General features: G+C 37.6%; 4 protein-coding genes across 5 annotated transcripts; 1 reads left to right on the forward strand and 3 right to left on the reverse strand.

Annotated features, from left to right (window-relative positions):
* Positions 1-645: 645 nt before the first annotated feature.
* LOC148584780 (putative disease resistance protein At5g66900) lies at positions 646-3,974 on the reverse strand. The gene is made up of 5 exons (XM_088517404.1): positions 3,362-3,974; positions 2,705-3,105; positions 2,063-2,424; positions 1,597-1,808; positions 646-1,493 (listed from the first exon to the last, which is right to left on the reverse strand). The coding sequence occupies exons 1-5, from the start codon at positions 3,972-3,974 to the stop codon at positions 646-648; spliced, it is 2,436 nt and encodes an 811-aa protein (XP_088373530.1).
* Positions 3,975-6,906: 2,932 nt separating this feature from the next.
* Positions 6,907-17,255, reverse strand: LOC132188459 (putative disease resistance protein At5g66900). Of its 2 annotated transcripts, XM_088517388.1 has the most exons (6): positions 17,248-17,255; positions 9,719-10,335; positions 9,051-9,451; positions 8,431-8,792; positions 7,965-8,176; positions 6,907-7,861 (listed from the first exon to the last, which is right to left on the reverse strand). In XM_088517388.1, the coding sequence occupies exons 1-6, from the start codon at positions 17,253-17,255 to the stop codon at positions 7,014-7,016; spliced, it is 2,448 nt and encodes an 815-aa protein (XP_088373514.1). In that variant the 3' UTR covers positions 6,907-7,013. The 2 variants fall into 2 exon arrangements, with proteins under 2 accessions (XP_088373514.1, XP_088373513.1); XM_088517387.1 differs by lacking the exon at positions 17,248-17,255 and having other exon boundaries at positions 7,965-8,191; positions 9,719-10,410.
* LOC132187660 (Pentatricopeptide repeat (PPR) superfamily protein) lies at positions 12,057-14,500 on the forward strand. Its single transcript, XM_059602049.2, has one exon. It carries the CDS (start codon positions 12,103-12,105, stop codon positions 14,182-14,184), a length of 2,082 nt encoding a protein of 693 aa, XP_059458032.2. The 5' UTR covers positions 12,057-12,102; the 3' UTR covers positions 14,185-14,500.
* A 972-nt stretch (positions 17,256-18,227) lies between the features above and the next one.
* LOC148584781 (RPW8-like protein 2) lies at positions 18,228-18,872 on the reverse strand. The gene has a single exon (XM_088517267.1). The coding sequence runs from the start codon at positions 18,870-18,872 to the stop codon at positions 18,228-18,230; it is 645 nt and encodes a 214-aa protein (XP_088373393.1).
* Between the last annotated feature and the right edge of the window lie 970 nt (positions 18,873-19,842).

Genomic DNA, 19,842 nt, shown 5'->3' on the forward strand with positions numbered 1-19,842 from the left:
TTTTTTTTTCTTCTACTTTTGCCTCATTTTAAATTATTTTCATGTGTTGGATTAGAATTTAGGGGAGTAAAAGCGTCATTTTCTCGATCTAAAGTGAGGGCAAAAGTAGAAGAAAAAAACCTAAAATGGCACATGACTTGCACATAACCGTTGACCGTCAATTTTAATTTATTTGATTGACAGAAGGAGGCTTTTTGTCTTAAGATGATAGTTTGATGGGGTCAGGTGTCATAGTTGGTAGTTCATGGAGAAAAAATGTCAAGGCATTGTAGTTCATAGGAGAAAAGTGTCAAAGCGTTATAGTTCATGGGGTCAAAAAGTAATTACATTTTTTTTTTTGGCTCCCTAAATTTCAAAATGAATGCATTTCGCAATGAAATTTAGAAATCATGGAAATGACATAGGACTGAAATTACTAGCCATTCAATGCTTGAGGCCCTTGGAATGAAATTTATGAAATATTTATTGACTTATCCTTTTCCAAGGTATATCACAATCCCTCAAATTTAGCCTTTTTTTGTTTTTTTGTTGGGTGTACTAATCCACTTAAATTTCATTCTCTTTTCGGAACAAGAAGTAAAGAAAGATTGGAAGAGAATGCTATACTTTATTCTGCCTTCCGCATTTTCCAAACAAAAACAGTTGTTAGAAATCATGTATGGGAAGCCAATTCAAGTTGATATCTTTTTCAGCCACCTTTATTTCTAGACCGGTGTGTAACTCCTTGATAGGGTCCCACAACTTGACCCCTTCTGCGTCACATATTACAAGCTTCAATTGCTCAAGATCCAAGATTGATGCCGGGAGCTGACTACGCAATATTCTCATGCACCCTTTCAAGTGGAGCTCTTTCAATTTACTCAACCCACCAATGGTTTTTGGCAACTTGGTCATGCTTATGCAGTCAGATATGTCAAGAATGCTCAGCTCATGGAGGCTTCTGATTGATTCTGGCAATTCCCACAAATCAGTACAGGACCTAAGCCTTAGCAATTCTAAATTCCTCAACTTTCCAATCCCTTGCGGCAGTGCTGACAACTTATGACAATTGGTGATGCTCAGTTTTTTAAGGCAGACAATATCACACAACCCAGCAGGCAATTCAACAAGATCATTGCAATAGTCCATGTTTATCTCCATTAGATTTGGCAATGCATTTGAAACTTGGATAGTCAAGTTCCCAAAAGCCTGACCAATATTACACATAAACAAGGATATCTTCTTTAAACTCCTCAATCGTATTGGGACCTTGCACAGGGAAGGAATTGAAACCTTCTCTAGTCGGATTTTCTTTAGATAGGGAGCAGACTCAAGCAGCTGAAAATTACCCAACTCAGCATGAAAGAAACCATAATTCGTGACAATTAGAACTTTTAATTTATCCATTTTCTCCACAAACTCTGGTAATGTGTAATTCTTTGTTTGTAAATTCAGAACTAGAATTTCAACTTCGGATGGTTCAATATTGCACCAACTTGACGAGAACATTTCATCTGCAAACAATATCCTACACATTGTGACAAGGAACCAAATACTATTTTATTGATCACAGCATGTGTGTGTGAGGCTTTTTGAAAGTGAGAAAGATGAACTGACCAGTTGAGATAGACATGAGGTGTGCACTGATAGGTTGCCGCTTCTGTTCTGTCCACCACTTGGGAAGATTGTTTCCAGTTATGTTAATAATTAGTCTTTTCGTTTGTTCTATTGGCTCCTGGTTGCTCTGATGGATAGCTAGCTCTCTAAGAAGATCATGTTGTAAGACAAAGTCTTCACTGTAGTAGCTACCAACATCACTCGCAACTTTCCTGGAAAATGAGCAAAAATTAGATGTTATGAAGAGATTTCATATTCTTTAGTCTTCACATGAAATTTATTTCCTTGACTTATGCATCAAAATGAAGACTTTTATAACACAGGTAAAAGAAATGATCAACACAATGAAGGTAAAGATAATAGTGGAAATCCTCCATTAGTTAATCTAGCCAGTATAACTTTCCTTCTTTCTAGTAATTGGCTTTCCACATGAAAATCACATGATACAAATAAAAAGCCGGAATACCTTGTGACCACAAGACTAGCCAGATTCCGGCTAGTGATTTCATGTAGGTTAGCAATGGCATCAATGCCACCTTCATCTAGTTCGTATAATTCTGCCCACATATCAATGAGGGCAGCAACAGGGATCCTTTGGTCTTCCGGAAACAAACCGAGATCCAGGAAACACTTCTTGATGACCTCATCATCCAATAAATCTAGGCTCTTTTGGAGACAAATAAGCAGATCGCTGTCAGAATCAAGGATAGAAGAACGACCACTAGTCCATTTCTTCACCCAACTGTGGCAGGCCTCTGCTGACTGCCCACAGAGTGATCTTCCAATCACTTTAAGGGCCAGAGGAAACCCCCCACAGACCTTCAGTATCTGCAAATGAAGGCCACCATGTTGTCATATTTACAAACCATGTTTGAATAATACTTTTTCTTCATTCACTTATGTTGTGGGGACAAATGGTGTATAAGAAACAAAACAAGCAAGCATTATTCAAACACGGTTTTGGCAGGTAGCTATGGTATCATGTATATTTTTCACTCATATACATACATTTCCCAAAAAGTAGAATGACAGATAACAGTAAGCATATTTCATATATATATATATATATATATATATATATATATATATCATAGGCTGATAAAAGTACCTTTTTGATATCTTGATCTGGAATCGAAGAGTTTCCATCCTGCAGGGCTGCTGAGTGACAAAAAAGAGTCATTGCATCTTTATCATTTAATGGTTGTAACTTATATGTAAAGCTAAACCTCGGAAATGCAGTTCTTGAAGTCACAAGAATCTTGTAATTTGGCATATGAAACTCAAACTTCTCAATAAGGGATTCTGATCCAGACCAGACATCATCCAGGATCAACAATATAGAACCTTCAATTCGCTTCAGCAGTTGCTCCAGCTGGTTGATTGCATCTTCATCATTTTGAAAGTCAGCAGGCACCTGATTATTCTTATGACGAAATAGTCTTTCTACAATGACCTTCAGGTTTGGAGTTTTTGAGACGGGGAAGAAAAAAATATTCTCCTTAAATATGCCTATCCAAATACAATATTGTAGTTAGAAAGCTGCCACCAAAATCCCATTTCATGCACACAGGAAGTCATAAGAAAGGAAGTCCGAAATCCAATCCCAACAAAGAGTAAGAAATAAGCAAATTCTGCAACAATTCCACCAATTATCTAGATATGAAAATTGTTTTTCATTTCTTTTCTTTTGCTACTCTTCTATATATGGCAGTAATTCCAATGTACTATTCGTTTTTCAAAAAAAAAAAAAAAAATTATTTAATACCTTTAATATCCTTATCCTGACAAAGCATTTTCACCAATGTGGTCTTCCCGCATCCTGCAGGAGCAGTCAATACAAGCACCGACACCTCCTCGTTCAGCAGCAGCATCTTCAACTGCTTCATATGCACATCCAACCCGACAATAAATTCAGGGGGTCCGGGAACAGCGCATGACATCCCACCGTTCCTCGCGAACAAATTCATATTCTCACCGATAGCATTCACCCTCGCCAAAGTCTCCAACACATTCCTGGCATTCCATGCCTGCAAATCAACCTGAAAGAACCTGCCAATGTCCCCGTCCAACTCGCAGAGTTTGCCCGCGTACTGGGATTTCATGTAGTAGTTCCACCAACTGATTTTCGAGCACTTCGAAACGAGCTTCGTTCCCTTCTTCATATGTTTGATCAAGCTCTTTATTTCCTCTTCTGGGTGACCCACTTCTCTGTTTAACCGTCTTATCTCTTCAACCAATGGCACCAAAGAAGCTAGCGTGGATTGGAGCTGCGTGAGAATGGATTCGAACATACGGGCTTTGTTTACCACATCCTTAACTGTTTCAAACAACTGCGAAAATGCTTCTCCAAGTACTGCTCCCAGAACAGCATCTGCCATTTCTCTGCTTCGCCAACAAACCCAAAAGCTCCAATATGGGATAAAGAAAGGAAACCAAAGATTTTGTACCCAATATCTTTTGTAGCCAAGAGAACAATGACAATAATACTCAACTAGCCCGATTTGTTTTTTTGGCGCTGATGAGGGTAACAGAGCAGAAAATGAAAACAAAATCAATCTCAGATAAAAATAAAATAAAATTAAAAAAAAAAAAAAAAAAAAAAAAAAAAGAATATTATATGCTTCTCCGTAGAAAAGTATTAGAGGGAAGGAAAACATCTTGTATCCACCATCTTTGGAATCTAAGAAAATATAAACAAACGTAATCAGAGATATATGGGGAAGAAAAAAAGTAAAAGCAATCGATTTATACCTTACTCTGCAATGGAGCATGTATGTTAATGTCATGCCATGAACCTCCAAGCTCCGACTCTGATCTGATACCGCGTAGAAGTGAAGCAACGGCATTATATAGAAGAGGAATCAATATATTGTCTATTTAAATGCGTTAACTCTGAAATCTTCCGCGACATCTTGCCAGCAGACAGACATGAAGTCGTTGAAGTGGCTGGTAATGGTATATCTGTTACAAACTAATGTGCTTTTGACTTGTCAACTTTTATGTTTGGGTGTATTTATTAAACTCTAGTTTGTAGTAGGTGAAAATGTGTGTGTGTTGTGAAGCCACGTGTGTGGTTCTAGAACTCTTTTTGTAGAAGGCTTCTCTTGTCTTTTATATTTTGTTGCTGCAGAAAAATTGTAATGAAAGAAGAAGAAAAATAGACGAAAGGGCTAGAAGCTCTCTTCAGAAAAAAAAGGCTTCCTCTCCCCTGTTTTTCCTCTGTTTCTTTACTCATTTTCTGCACAATTTCTGCAGCAAGTTGTTCTTTTTATTCTCTTGTGTTTCCCTTGTTTAATCTACTGCCCTTGGAGTGTGTCTTGCTGGAAAATCCAGCCAACAATATCGAATATGGGATCGTGCTTCAGACTTTCAGTAGTAAATTAATATAACAGGACATCTCCCGCAAAGGAAATGAACGGGCAAGATTAAATATACAGAGTCGATGTAAAGACAAAACATGAGTTATGAAGAGAGATTCTTCCTCCTCCTCGGTCAGTTACCATTTACCAACACAACTAGGCTCAGCTATGCAAACGCACTGTACTTTAAAAGAAATTGGGAGAAGAGAAGTTGGACGCATCAGAAACGGCTAAGAATATGATTTCCATCTCCTTCACGCATCAGACGCGTGTCCTTCATGCATGACTACGTATTGGAGGCAGCTTGTTAGTGCCTTCGATGGTTTCAATTGACACTAAATCCAATCTCTAATAAAACATATTATTTTTCATTATCTCTTCAATTTGATATTTCTCTCGTCTTGCTTGCTGAGAGAGGAAGCTTCGGGCCACCTTTACCAGCCAGATAGTGAGTAATCACTCAGCTATGAACACTAACTGAAAGCCGCCGGGGATGAGTTCGGTTGGTGTACGAATCAGCAATGACTTCAAGTTGCCTTTTAGAAAGCGACTCTATTTGCAAAAATGCAAGTAGTAGAAGATGTTAGAAGTCCTCATGTCCCGGAGAACCAAAAGAACTTCGACGTTCAAGTCAATAGGGGACAAGAGGAAGAGCTTTCCGATAAGGAGAGTATTAGTGATACTGTGATAGAGTATGTCGAATGTTGGAATTGTCTACTTTAGACTTTATATATAAATATATAGAGCATTATAAAGTCTATTTTTAGAGTCCGTCGAAGGGTCATGGTTCATCTTCTTTCTCCAAGCCATTGGGAAGGCCAATGGGGGTATGGGAGAGTGTTGTTGCACGAGGTGAATGGGCGCATTGGGCGGAACGGGTTTAGGGGAGTGGTCTTCAAGTTGTCAGGTGCTTGGATCGCCTAGTGGTTTAAGCCTGTTGGGTTACAGTCTTACAGACTGGCTAGTCTTACTTTGGGGTGTGGACCTTCTCCTTGAGTAAGTAGTTCCTAGGTTCTATATAAGTCCCTTAATTCTCTTTAATAATTAGTAAATCTATTCATGAATATTTTGAGTTTTTTAACCTATAAGAAAGAAGCACTTTAAAAATAAAAAAATAAAAAAATTATTAATGACGTGTTTTTTACATCCTTTTTAATCGAATTAGTAAAAAAACACTTGTGATTTTGATATATTTAGGGACCCATGTCAACTTGTCAACTTGTAGAAACTAGATTAGAGATTTGTAAGAAATTTGTGTTAAGAAAAATAATGAAATGGGTCGCTTCAAACGTTTTAATGGGATTAGGATGGTGTTGCCTTTCAGTAATTTGAAGCTTCTTTTGTGGCGCAAAAATAGCAGAAAAAGTGAACAAATGCCACTCTTTCTCAAAGCCCAGTTTCAATTTTCCAACGGAAATCATTTTACTTCGAAGTAAATGGAGCCATAGCTTGTATTGTTTAATGTAAAATACTTCGTTCAAAATTATTTTTAAAAAAAAAAGTCTAACTTTTAATTTAAAATTGATGTTCAAAATATTTCTTGGTATTTGACTTGTATTAAAAAAGCTACCTTTATTTGTTTTTTGTTTTTTTTTTTTCTCCCTAAATTTCAAAATGAATGCATTTCACAATGAAATTTAGAAATCATGGAAATGACATAGGACTGAAATTACTAGCCATTCAATGCTAGAGGCCCTCGCAAACTGCATCTAATTCTCAGATGTTATCTGTGAGTGACATCAGATTATTGAATTTTTCAGAGCCAAAAACCATACTTTTTCTATGTTAAAAGCATAAGAAAGCCAAAATCATTTGCACTTCATGTGTTATAGGACCTGTTTTGAATGAAATTTATGAAATATTTATTGACTTATCCTTTTTCAAGGTACATCATGATATCTATGCTGCAATCCCTCAAATTTAGCCTTTTTTTTTTTTTTGTTGGGTGTACTAATCCACTTAAATTTCATTCTCTTTTCAGAACAAGAAGTAAAGAAAGATTGGAAGAGAATGCTATACTTGATCCTGCCTTCCGCATTTTCCAAACAAAAACAGTTGTTAGAAATCATGTATGGGAAGCCAATTCAAGTTGATATCTTTTTCAGCCACCTTTATTTCTAGACCGGTGTGTAACTCCTTGATAGGGTCCCACAACTTGACCCCCTCAGCGTCACATATCACAAGCTTCAATTGCTCAAGATCCAAGATTGATGCTGGGAGCTGACTACGCAATATTCTCATGCACCCTTTCAAGTGGAGCTCTTTCAATTTACTCAACCCACCAATGGTTTTTGGCAACTTGGTAATGCTTATGCAGTCAGATATGTCAAGAATGCTCAGCTCATGGAGACTTCTGATTGATTCTGGCAATTCCCACAAATCAGTACAGGACCTAAGCCTTAGCAATTCTAAATTCCTCAACTTTCCAATCCCTTGCGGCAGTGATGACAACTTATGACAATTGGTGATGCTCAGTTTCTTAAGGCAGACAATATCACACAACCCAGCAGGCAATTCAACAAGATCATTGCAATAGTCCATGTTTATCTCCATTAGATTTGGCAATGCATTTGAAACCTGGATAGTACAGTTCCCAAAAGCCTGACCAATATTACACATAAACAAGGATATCTTCTTTAAACTCCTCAATCGTATTGGGACCTTGCACAGGGAAGGAATTGAAACCTTCTCTAGTCGGATTTTCTTTAGATAAGGAGCAGACTCAAGCAGCTGAAAATTACCCAACTCAGCATGAAAGAAACCATAATTCGTGACAATTAGAACTTTTAATTTATCCATTTTCTCCACAAACTCTGGTAATGTGTAATTCTTTGTTTGTAAATTCAGAACTAGAACCTCAACTTCGGATGGTTCGATATTGCACCAACTTGACGAGAACATTTCATCTGCAAACAATATCCTACACATTGTGACAAGGAACCAAATACTATTTTATTGATCACAGCATGTGTGTGTGAGGCTTTTTGAAAGTGAGAAAGATGAACTGACCAGTTGAGATAGACATGAAGTGTGCACTGATAGGTTGCCGCTTCTGTTCTGTCCACCACTTGGGAAGATTGTTTCCACTTATGTTAATAATTAGTCTTTTCGTTTGTTCTATTGGCTCCTGGTTGCTCTGATGGATAGCTAGCTCTCTAAGAAGATCATGTTGTAAGACAAAGTCTTCACTGTAGTAGCTACCAACATCACTCGCAACTTTCCTGGAAAATGAGCAAAAATTAGATGTTATGAAGAGATTTCATATTCTTTAGTCTTCACATGAAATCTATTTCCTTGACTTATGCATCAAAATGAAGACTTTTATAACACAGGTAAAAGAAATGATCAACACAATGAAGGTAAAGATAATAGTGGAAATCCTCCATTAGTTAATCTAGCCAGTATAACTTTCCTTCTTTCTAGTAATTGGCTTTCCACTTGAAAATCACATGATACAAATAAAAAGCCGGAATACCTTGTGACCACAAGACTAGCCAGATTCCGGCTAGTAATTTCATGTAGGTTAGCAATGGCATCAATGCCACCTTCATCTAGTTCGTATAATTCTGCCCACATATCAATGAGGGCAGCAACAGGGATCCTTTGGTCTTCCGGAAACAAACCGAGATCCAGGAAACACTTCTTGATGACCTCATCATCCAATAAATCTAGGCTCTTTTGGAGACAAATAAGCAGATCGCTGTCAGAATCAAGGATAGAAGAACGACCACTAGTCCATTTCTTCACCCAACTGTGGCAGGCCTCTGCTGACTGCCCACAGAGTGATCTTCCAATCACTTTAAGGGCCAGAGGAAACCCCCCACAGACCTTCAGTATCTGCAAATGAAGGCCACCATGTTGTCATATTTACAAACCATGTTTGAATAATACTTTTTCTTCATTCACTTATGTTGTGGGGACAAATGGTGTATAAGAAACAAAACAAGCAAGCATTATTCAAACACGGTTTTGGAAGGTAGCTATGGTATCATGTATTATTTTTCACTCATATACATACATTTCCCAAAAAGTAGAATGACAGATAACAGTAAGCATATTTCATATATATATATATATCATAGGCTGATAAAGTACCTTTTTGATATCTTGATCTGGAATCGAAGAGTTTCCATCCTGCAGGGCTGCTGAGTGACAAAAAAGAGTCATTGCATCTTTATCATTTAATGGTTGTAACTTATATGTAAAGCTAAACCTCGGAAATGCAGTTCTTGAAGTCACAAGAATCTTGTAATTTGGCATATGAAACTCAAACTTCTCAATAAGGGATTCTGATCCAGACCAGACATCATCCAGGATCAACAATATAGAACCTTCAATTCGCTTCAGCAGTTGCTCCAGCTGGTTGATTGCATCTTCATCATTTTGAAAGTCAGCAGGCACCTGATTATTCTTATGACGAAATAGTCTTTCTACAATGACCTTCAGGTTTGGGGTTTTTGAGACGGGGAAGAAAAAAATATTCTCCTTAAATTTGCCTATCCAAATACAATATTGTAGTTAGAAAGCTGCCACCAAATTCCCATTTCATGTCTGATAACATTTGCACACAGGAAGTCATAGGAAAGGAAGTCCGAAATCCAATCCCAACAAATAGTAAGAAATAAGCAAATTCTGCAACAATTCCACCAATTATGTTGATATGAAAATTGTTTTTCATTTCTTTTCTTTTGCTACTCTTTTATGGCAGTAATTCCAATGTACTATACGTTTTTCAAAAAAAAAAAAAAAAAATTATTTAATACCTTTAATATCCATATCCTGACAAAGCATTTTCACCATTGTGGTCTTCCCGCATCCTGCAGGAGCAGTCAAGACAAGCACCGACACCTCCTCGTTCAGCAGCAGCATCTTCAACTGCTTCATATGCACATCCAACCCGACAATAAATTCAGGGGGTCCGGGAACAGCGCATGACATCCCACCATTCCTCGCGAACAAATTCATATTCTCACCGATAGCATTCACCCTCGCCAAAGTCTCCAACACATTCCTGGCATTCCATGCCTGCAAATCAACCTGAAAGAACCTGCCAATGTCCTCGTCCAACTCGGAGAGTTTGCCCGCGTACTGGGATTTCATGCAGTAGTTCCACCAACTGATTTTCGAGCACTTCGAAACGAGCTTCGTTCCCTTCTTCATATGTTTGATCAAGCTCTTTATTTCCTCTTCTGGGTGACCCACTTCTCTGTTTAACCGTCTTATCTCTTCAACCAATGGCACCAAAGAAGCTAGCGTGGATTGGAGCTGCGTGAGAATGGATTCGAACATACGGGCTTTGTTTACCACATCCTTAACTGTTTCAAACAACTGCGAAAATGCCTCTCCAAGTACTGCTCCCAGAACAGCATCTGCCATTTCTCTGCTTCGCCAACAAACCCAAAAGCTCCAATATGTGATAATTAAAGAAAGGAAACCAAAGATTTTGTGCCCAATATCTTTGTTAACCAAGCCAAGAGAACAATGACAATAATACTCAACTAGCCCGATTTGTTTTTTTGGCGCTGATGAGGGTAACAGAGCAGAAAATGAAAACAAAATAAATCTCAAAAAAAAAAAAAAAAAAAAAAACGAGAGAATATTATATGCTTCTCCGTAGAAAATAATTAGAGGGAAGGAAAAGATCTTGTATCCATCATCTTTGGAATCTAATTAGAAAATATAAACAAACGTAATCAGAGATATATGGGGAAGAAAAGAAGCAAAGGCAATCGATTTATACCTTACTCTGCAACGTAATAAGAAATATATGTTAATGTCATGCCATGAACCTCCAAGCTCCGACTCTGATACCGCGTAGAAGTGAAGCAACGGCATTAGATGGAAGAAGAATCAATATATATTGTATATGTAGTCGCGTTAACTCTGAAATCTTCCTCGAATCTTGCCAGCTGTCAGACATGAAGTCGTTGAAGTGGCTGGTAATGGTATATCGAACATGGGATCGTGCTTCAGACTTTCAGTAGTAAATTAATATAACAGGACATCTCCCGCAAAGGAAATCAACCGTCATAAAGGAAATGAACGGTCAAGATTAAATATACAGAGTCGATGTAAAGACAAAACATGAGTTATGAAGAGAGCTGCTTCCTCCTCCTCGGTCAGTTACCTACACAAGTAACACAACTAGGCTCAGCCGGCCCATGCAAACGGCTAAGAATATGATTTACATCTCCTTCACATCTTCATGCATGACTACCTATTGAAGGCCGGCAGCTTGTTAGTTAGTGCCTTCGATGGTTTCAATTGACACTAAATCCAATCTAATAAATCTTTTTTTCTTCTTGATCTCTTCAATTTGTTATTTCTCTCGTCTTGCTTGCTGAGAGAGGAAGCTTCGGGCCACCTTTTCAAGCCAGATAGCGAGTAATCATTCAGCTATGAACACTATCTGAAAGCGGTCGGGGATGAGTACGGTTGTGTACGGAACAAAAAGGTAAGAAGTTAGAAGTCCTCCGGCCTTGGAGAACCGAAAGAACTTCGACAGTGGAGTCAATAGGGACAGAGACGAAGAGCTCTCTATAATAAGAGTATTAGTGATAGGGTGTTTAGAATGTTGAAATTGTGTAGCTTAAGCTTTATATACTAAAATATTGTTGAATTATTAATTGTTTTAAAGTAAGCTTTTGAGATAACTGATAGTTTAACATGGTATCAAAATTAAAAGTTCTAAGATCGAATCTTGATTTTGTCAAATCACTCCATTTAAATTAAATATTCTACGTGTTAGGTCACGTAAGGGAGAGTGTTAAACTAATGATTAAGTGAGATTAAATTTACCTTTTTATATCAACTTAAGCTTTTGAAAGAACTAGTAATTAACACAAATAAAGCATTAATAAAGTTTTTTTTTAGAGTCCGAGTACCTGATCCTTAAAGAAATCGAGAGAAATTTTCTTTCAATGACGTGTGTTATTTAACATGTAAGAAAGAAGCACTTATTTTTTTTAATGACGTGTTTTTTATTTGCTTAACAAATGCCACTTTCTCAAAGCCCAGTTTCAATTTTCGCCCGCTTAGTATGTTTGTTTCTTTGTTTGTTTGTTTTTTTTTTGTTTTTTTTTTGGGCTTCGTGAGCAAATGTGACCGTACGCCGCTCCTTGTGCTTGCTACGGCTACTCTCTCAACAATGAAGTTTCTGAATTTCAAAGTTTCTCATTCTTTGTCTCAGTTATCCTCCAAGAGAGCTTTCGCTTACTCCTCTCAGAAATCCCAGCTGAATAAACAACCTCTTTCTCAGAAAACTTTCTTCAAGTCCAACACCAAAGATTCTCTCATATCCAGGTTATGCGAAAACAAGAATTTCAAAGAAGCCATACACATTCTCTGCGAACAAAAGCGCTTAAGAGAAGCGGTGCAGTTGCTTGACCAAATTGACCGACCCACTGCTTCGGTATACTCAAACCTCATACAGCTCTGTCTCCAGCATCGTGCTTTTGAAGAGGGCAAGAAGGTTCATGCTCATACCAAAGCCTCCGGGTTCGTACCCGGGGTTTTCATTTGTAATCGTTTTCTGGATATGTATGTGAAATGTGGGAGTCTTGGGGATGCCCAAAAATTGTTCGATGAAATGGGTGAAAGAGATTTGTGTTCTTGGAATACAATGATTAGTGGGTATGCAAAAATGGGGAAGCTTGGAGAGTCGAGAAAATTGTTTGATGAAATGCCCGAAAGAGATAATTTTTCTTGGACTGCAATGATCTCAGGGTATGTTCGCCATGACCAGCCTAAAGAGGCTTTGGAATTGTACCGGATGATGTTAAGACATGAGAATTCAAAATCGAATAAGTTCACGGTATCTAGTGCTCTTGCCGCCTCCGCAGCGATTCCAACATTACGTACTGGCAAGGAGATTCATGGTTATATAATGAGAATCGGATTGGATTCAGATGAGGTGGTTTGGAGTGCTTTATCAGATATGTATGGGAAATGTGGGAGTATTGAGGAGGCTAGGCGCATTTTTGACAAGATGGTGGACAGAGATGTTGTTTCATGGACGGCAATGATTGGTAGATACTTTGAGGATGGGAGGAGGGAAGAGGGATTTGCTTTGTTCTCGGAGTTGATGAGATCGGGGATTAGACCTAATGAGTTTACATTTGCTGGGGTTTTAAATGCCTGTGCTGATCATGCTGCAGAGGACCTGGGCAAGCAGGTACATGGGTACATGACTCGAATAGGGTTTGATCCCTTTTCATTTGCAGCAAGTGCTCTTGTTCATATGTATTCGAAGTGTGGGAATATTGAGAATGCAAAGAGGGTGTTTAAGGGGGTGCCTCGACCAGATTTAGTTTCATGGACTTCCCTAATTGTTGGATATGCTCAGAATGGTCAACCGAATGAGGCGCTTAAGTTTTTTGAGTTGCTTCTCAAATCAGGTACTCAGCCTGACCACATTATTTTTGTTGGGGTTCTTTCTGCTTGTACCCATGCTGGATTTGTGGATAAAGGAATTGAATACTTCCACTCAATAAAAGAAAAACATGGGTTAACACATACAGCTGATCATTATGCTTGTATCATTGATTTATTGGCCCGAGCTGGCCGATTTGGAGAAGCTGAGAATATTATTAATAAAATGCCCATGAAGCCCGATAAATACTTGTGGGCTTCCTTACTTGGTGGTTGTAGAATTCATGGAAACCTTGAACTGGCAAAGCGAGCTGCTGAAGCATTATTTGAGATAGAGCCTGAGAATCCAGCTACGTATATTACTCTGGCCAACATTTATGCTACTTCTGGGATGTGGAGTGAGGTGGCAAAGGTTAGAAAGGCTATGGATAACAAAGGAGTGGTAAAGAAGCCAGGTTTGAGTTGGATTGAGATCAAGAGAGAGGTACATGTATTCTTAGTGGGAGATAAATCCCACCCAAAATCGGATGAAATACACATCTTTTTGGGGAAGTTGTCAAAGAGGATGAAGGAAGAAGGATATGTCCCTGACACAAATTTTGTGCTACATGATGTTGAGGAGGAGCAGAAGGAGCAAAATCTCTCCTACCATAGTGAGAAGCTTGCGGTTGCATTTGGAATCATTTCAACTCCACCCGGTACGACAATCAAGGTTTTTAAGAATTTAAGAACTTGTGTAGATTGCCACACTGCCATTAAATTTATTTCGAAGATTGTTCAAAGAAAAATAATAGTGAGGGATTCAAATCGGTTCCATACTTTCAAGGATGGAAGCTGTTCATGTGGAGACTATTGGTAATTCAAGGCACCTACCGATCCATGAGGCATTTCTGCATGATGTCAGAAAGATAAGTGGAATGGTGTTTCTATAAGCTGTGCGTTTTCCACAAGTTCTTCTGGATTCATTATTTCGGGTGTTTGTGATATTTTTGATTATTCCCTCTCTTCTTTTTTTTTTTTTTCCTTATTAGACCTGTTGCTGCTTCATGAGGCTGCTAGAAGTTGTCCAATCCTGGACATCCTTAATGTTTACACCAATAGATCGAGGGAACCAATTGTTGTATTTTTGTTAGAATATTAAACAAATGATCAAATTCATTATTTCTTATCGGCTTAAATTTTTTAGATAATGATATTAGATTGAAGAAATTATATGTAATGCTATTTTTTTCTTGCTTTCTCCTCAATCTGGAATAAAAAGAACAGAATAAAAATTGTGTAGTTGCACTAGCCTTACTAGAGCTCCTTTGTGGCCAAAATATCCTTCCATACCAGTCCTATGTAATACACCTCATAATCCATCTATGATATTCTTTCATGTTTTGTAAGGAGACCATTATTCCCAACAAAATTAACATTTTGAATGTTAGAATATTAATTAAATAATTAAATTTACCATTTTTTACAAGTTTAAGCTTATGTGATAAGCGGTGATTTAACATTGTATTAGAGCGAAAGGTTATGAACTCAAAATCTGACTCCATAAATACTCTCATTTCAGTTAAATATTTTACATGTTGTGTCTCGCTTGTTGAGGAGGAGTGTGTTAGACCTCACTTGTTAAGAAGAGTTTGAACCCACATATAAGAGAGAATGCGTGAATATTAATTAAGTGCCTCATGCAAGTGCCTCTTTGCTTATTTTATGTGTCTTCTGCTTGTGAGCATCTCGAATGGTAGGAAATGTAGCACATGCTTTTTAAAAAGAAGTTTGAACAAATTTTTCCTCCAACCTAATACATAAAAGTGTCATATATTATTTAAACATGTGTGAAGCACATGCATTTTTAATAATATTAATAAAGTTAAAGGAAATTCTATTTAAAAAGTATGTACTTCTCTAATCCTATTTAAAAGAAAATTCGGTCTGAATTTGTTTTCTAAAAAGTGTGTAGTGTTCGGTGTTTTTTTTTTTTTTTTTTTTTTTGGGAAAACGTCATGCTTTGAAAAGTGAATTGTTTGTTAAATATTTGAAAATGTGTGTTTTGGTATTTTTGTTCTTTTGTTTTGTTTTGTTTTAAATTAAAACCGTTGCCAAACATAGAATATAATTAGTCATCGGCATCAAGGGTGTTCATTTCCTATAAGAATTTTTTTTTTTTTTTTTAAAAAAAAAAGGGTGTTCATTTCCTCTCAGTCAAATCGACGACAAATTATATTGGAAAAACTATATTTACTCTCGCCAATTTTCCGATAACTTAAAAAATTTATAATTGACCATCATATCTCACATTATCAAATACTTTTACTTTGTCAGTCCGTTAATTAGCATTTTTGTTAACTTGTTAACAAAAAAAAAAAATCACGTGACAATAAAATATCCAGTATGAAAATACAATTATGTCATTCAATTAATTTTTTATAAAAAATAAAAAAATATCTCTAACCATGGAGACCCACAATGACTAGACCGATGAGTCTAGTCATGGAGACTTATGAGTATCAGAACATAAGTCTCATTCTATATAATCAAAATTTAATAATAATCAATAAACTTAATAGTAATTTTAATAGTTATATTATTTTTAATAAGACACAAATTAAACTCGTGGCTCTGAGCATGAGTCTCTTCCATAGAAACAGCTAGCGGCACAAAAATGAAACTACTACAGCCATTCGCAGGGAAACCTACGGATCAAACCGAAAAGAGAAACGATCCATCTCCTCTTGAACCCAGAAACCACAGGCATGTCAGGCGGCAACACCTTTGTCCGGCCACTTTTGGAAATACCATCATTATCATTAATATTACCAATATCTCTCTGGCTCTGATCACCCAAACCCATTCCGACGGAATTTCTACTCAGATGGAATATGTGAACGTGAAACAGAAAACAGAAAACAGAATTTCTACTCATGCGCTTTACCTCATGCAAGATCCGAACAAGATCCTCTGAATGCGCAACCGGAAACTCCTCTTCGATGAGCCAACGAAGTGCAGCGCGCACTTGAAGGAGCTTCTTGGAGTAATTGTCCCTTTTGCAGAAGTTCCAGCAAGCTACCTCCGAGCACTTGGAAACAAGCTGCTTCGCTTCAACCAACAACTGTTTCATCCTCTGGATTTCATCCTTTGGCAATTCTCCAAGCTCTTGGCTTAACTCTTCGATCTTAGTGATCTTGGGAAGTAGACGTTTGACTGTGGTTTCGAGGTCTGCGAGCGAGGCTTCAAATCTAACGGCTCTGTCTTTGGCCTCTGTTACAGCTTCTAAAAGATTTTTGGCTGCCGCTTCCAGGGTTATCCCTACTATCACTTCTGCCATTTTCTCTACTATGCATGCCTTGATTGACTTTTACAATGATTTTTTTTATAGAGATCAATTTGGTTGGTTTCCAAGAAGCTTCGACTTCGCTTCCTATAATTATCTTCGCTGAAAATGTGTGGAGGGAGAGCAATTTGGTTGGTTTCCAAGAAGCTTCGACCTCGCTTCTTAGAAATATGTTCGCTGGAAATATATAACGAGTCAATGACCATGGCCCAACTCGGTCCTATTCTTATCTAGCTACTTGTGCGTTTTCCATAAGTTCTTCTGGATTCATTATTTGGGGTGCTTGTGAGCATCTCGAGTGGTGGGAAGTATATATAGCTGCACCCACAGTCAAACAAGTGCCTCATGCAACAAGCTTGGGTGATTTCTTGTTCGTCAAATATAATTGCCTGCCCCAAACTCAACCCTAATTCAATAATTCTATCTTTAAACACTTGAATTTTGGTGAGTTCATCAGGTCACCTTTTACTGCTTTGCAGCCTCTAAACATAGTTCTTCTGTATTTACAAGAAACTGGTTGTAATCCTGATTTTTTCATGATCAGGTCACCTTTGGATGCGAAATTTTTTATTTTTCCATTAAAATGTAGTGGAAAACAGAGGCATCTGGCAATGAGAAGGGACTCTCTCTAATACCAGTTTTATTTAGCTTAAATGAACAATCTCATGTGAAAGAGCATTGAATACTAGCCATTGATCAGGCAGAAACTCAAGTGGGTAGGGCTTGGAATGCTCAGGTACTTGCAAGGTGGGGCTTTGGTGTCTTGGGCAGCTTCATTGCACCCGATCACAATCTATTTAGGAAAACTTTATTTATATAAGATACAATTAAAACATTAATCCTCAGATTTTTGGGCTTCAATTGTTATCAGTACTTCTTTCTACTGTTAATAGAAGAGAACAAATGAGAGGAATTGGGAAAGCTTCCAAACGCTAAATTAAAAACAGTCCACTAGGCAGTCATGTGTGCACAAAAATTTTGCACTCCCATAAATTTTAGAGGCATTGAATACTTGAACCGCAGCCCATTTGATTCAATATTCAAACAAAGAATCCACATTTAGCATGGGAAAAGTAAGCAACTTCAATTTGAATAAGTTTCTCTGCTTCTTGGTCCTACGTATTTCTAGCTTTGAAGCACGAGTGGCCAGCTGAACCATCTAGAAAGCCCCACGTCATATGGACAAAGTCATTGTGGGGAAAGGGTCCCACAGGGTGAAAAATTAGAGAAGAAGAGAGAAACTCGAAGTTCGCCATTAAGGAAACAGATAGCAGGGAAGGAAATAAGGTTCAAGGCTATGACTATGTGTACCCCCATGAGTTGGCACTTGGCACACACAAATATTTGGGAATGCAAATTTCGTAATAATTTATAATTAGAGTTCAACAACTTTAAATAAAAATACAAAAGAAAACTGATAGAATTTAATCAAACCACAATTTTCTAAGGTTACCTGCCGCACTCCTTCAACGGTTCAGATTATAGGACACAAATGGTAATTTTAAAAATTACGAGACAAAAATAAATACACGAGAATAACTTGTAGAATTAGTCGGATTATTAATGTAGTTTTGTATTCAATATGTTTTTAGAATTCTGTATCTGTGAAACCACTTGGTGGGAAACCCACGGAACAAACTCAAAAGCGAAATGATAAGAGTTGGTATTGATGACGGGACAATCCTCTTGAACCCAGAAACCGCTGGCACCTGATCCTCCTCTGTCGCCCCACTTCTGGGAATACCATCATTATCAAATCTATCCCTATTCAACAACATGGGAATCAGAAAATACGCAGAAATATTGGTGTGACGAATGCGCTTCACCTCAAGCAGGATCCGCATAAGATCCTCCGACTGCCCAACCGGAAGTTCAACTTCGATGAGCCAACGAAGTGCGGCGTGGAGTTGAAGCAGCTTCTTGGAGTATCTGTCCCTTCTGCAGCAGTCCCAGCAAGATACCTTGGAGCACTTGCAAACAATCTGCTTCGCATCCACCAAAACTTGTTTAATCTTTTGGATTTCATCCTTGGGCGATTCTCCCAACTCTCGGTTTAGCCGTTCGATCTTAGCGATCTTGGGAAGTAGGCGTATGACTGTGCTTTCGAGATCTGCCAGCAAGGCATCGAATCTAAAGGCTCTCTCTTTGGCCTCCGATACAGCTTCTAAAAGATTTCTGGCTACTGCTTCCAGAGTTACCTGTAATATGACAGCTTCTGCCATATGCTCGATCTATCGCTTTATCTTTTGCCAACACGAGCCTCCATTTTATGGAGACCAATTTGGATGGTTTCCATGCAGCTTCGAGTTCGCTTCGTAGAATTAATGTTCACAGCTGGAAATTTGCAATTTTGTTGGTTTCCATATATGCAGCTTCGACTTTGGTTCGTAGAATTTTATATAATTTAATTTGAAGAAAAACATTATCGAAATGGGACATCGAGAAGAATAGGATACGTGTCTGGCCTGTAATATATATATATTAAATTAAATTAAGAACTCATATTACGTCATCTATGATGGTCGCTTATTAAATAGTATTATTCTTTCACTTTCTATTTTAATTAAACATATAATTGCTTTGAAAGAATAGTGCCTAGGAAATCTTTTCTAGAACGTGTGCTTTGCCTCATCGAGTGTTCCACCTTTAAGCGTTTTAAAAAAGACTAATGCTATGCAATCTTACTTTCTTACACATTTTTTTTTTTTTTGGTAAGTTCACATACTCCCCTTAAATTATCACCCAATTGATAATGTCAACTTTAAACTTTCAATTGTAACAATGTCCTCTCTAAACTATCAAAACATTGTCAATGGTCCTCCCAATAACAAAACTACCACTAGTAAAATAAAAACAAAAAATACTAAAACTTCTTAAAAAAAACCCTAAAACTAAAACCAAGGGGTGGCCAATTTTTTTTTTTTAATATTAAAAAAAAAATCAATCTTCGTTAAATAACTTAATAGAATCCGTTACTTTGTTACATCATACTGCTACAGTAAATTAACATAATCTCTTCTATCTGCAATATTTTACTCCGTGCATAACCCTCCCTCATTTTCATCTTTCTCGCCACGATTTGTAAGCATTTTGTGAGAATTTGACGGTTGCACTTTATGAAGCGGCTGAGGAAGATGAAGATAAGGCCGGATTACGAACGGAGTAAAATTTTGGGGATATAAGAAGATTAGG

This window comes from Corylus avellana, chromosome 6 (genome assembly GCF_965113065.1).
Source record: "Corylus avellana chromosome 6, dhCorAvel1.hap1.2, whole genome shotgun sequence".
Taxonomy (NCBI): Eukaryota; Viridiplantae; Streptophyta; class Magnoliopsida; order Fagales; family Betulaceae; genus Corylus; species Corylus avellana.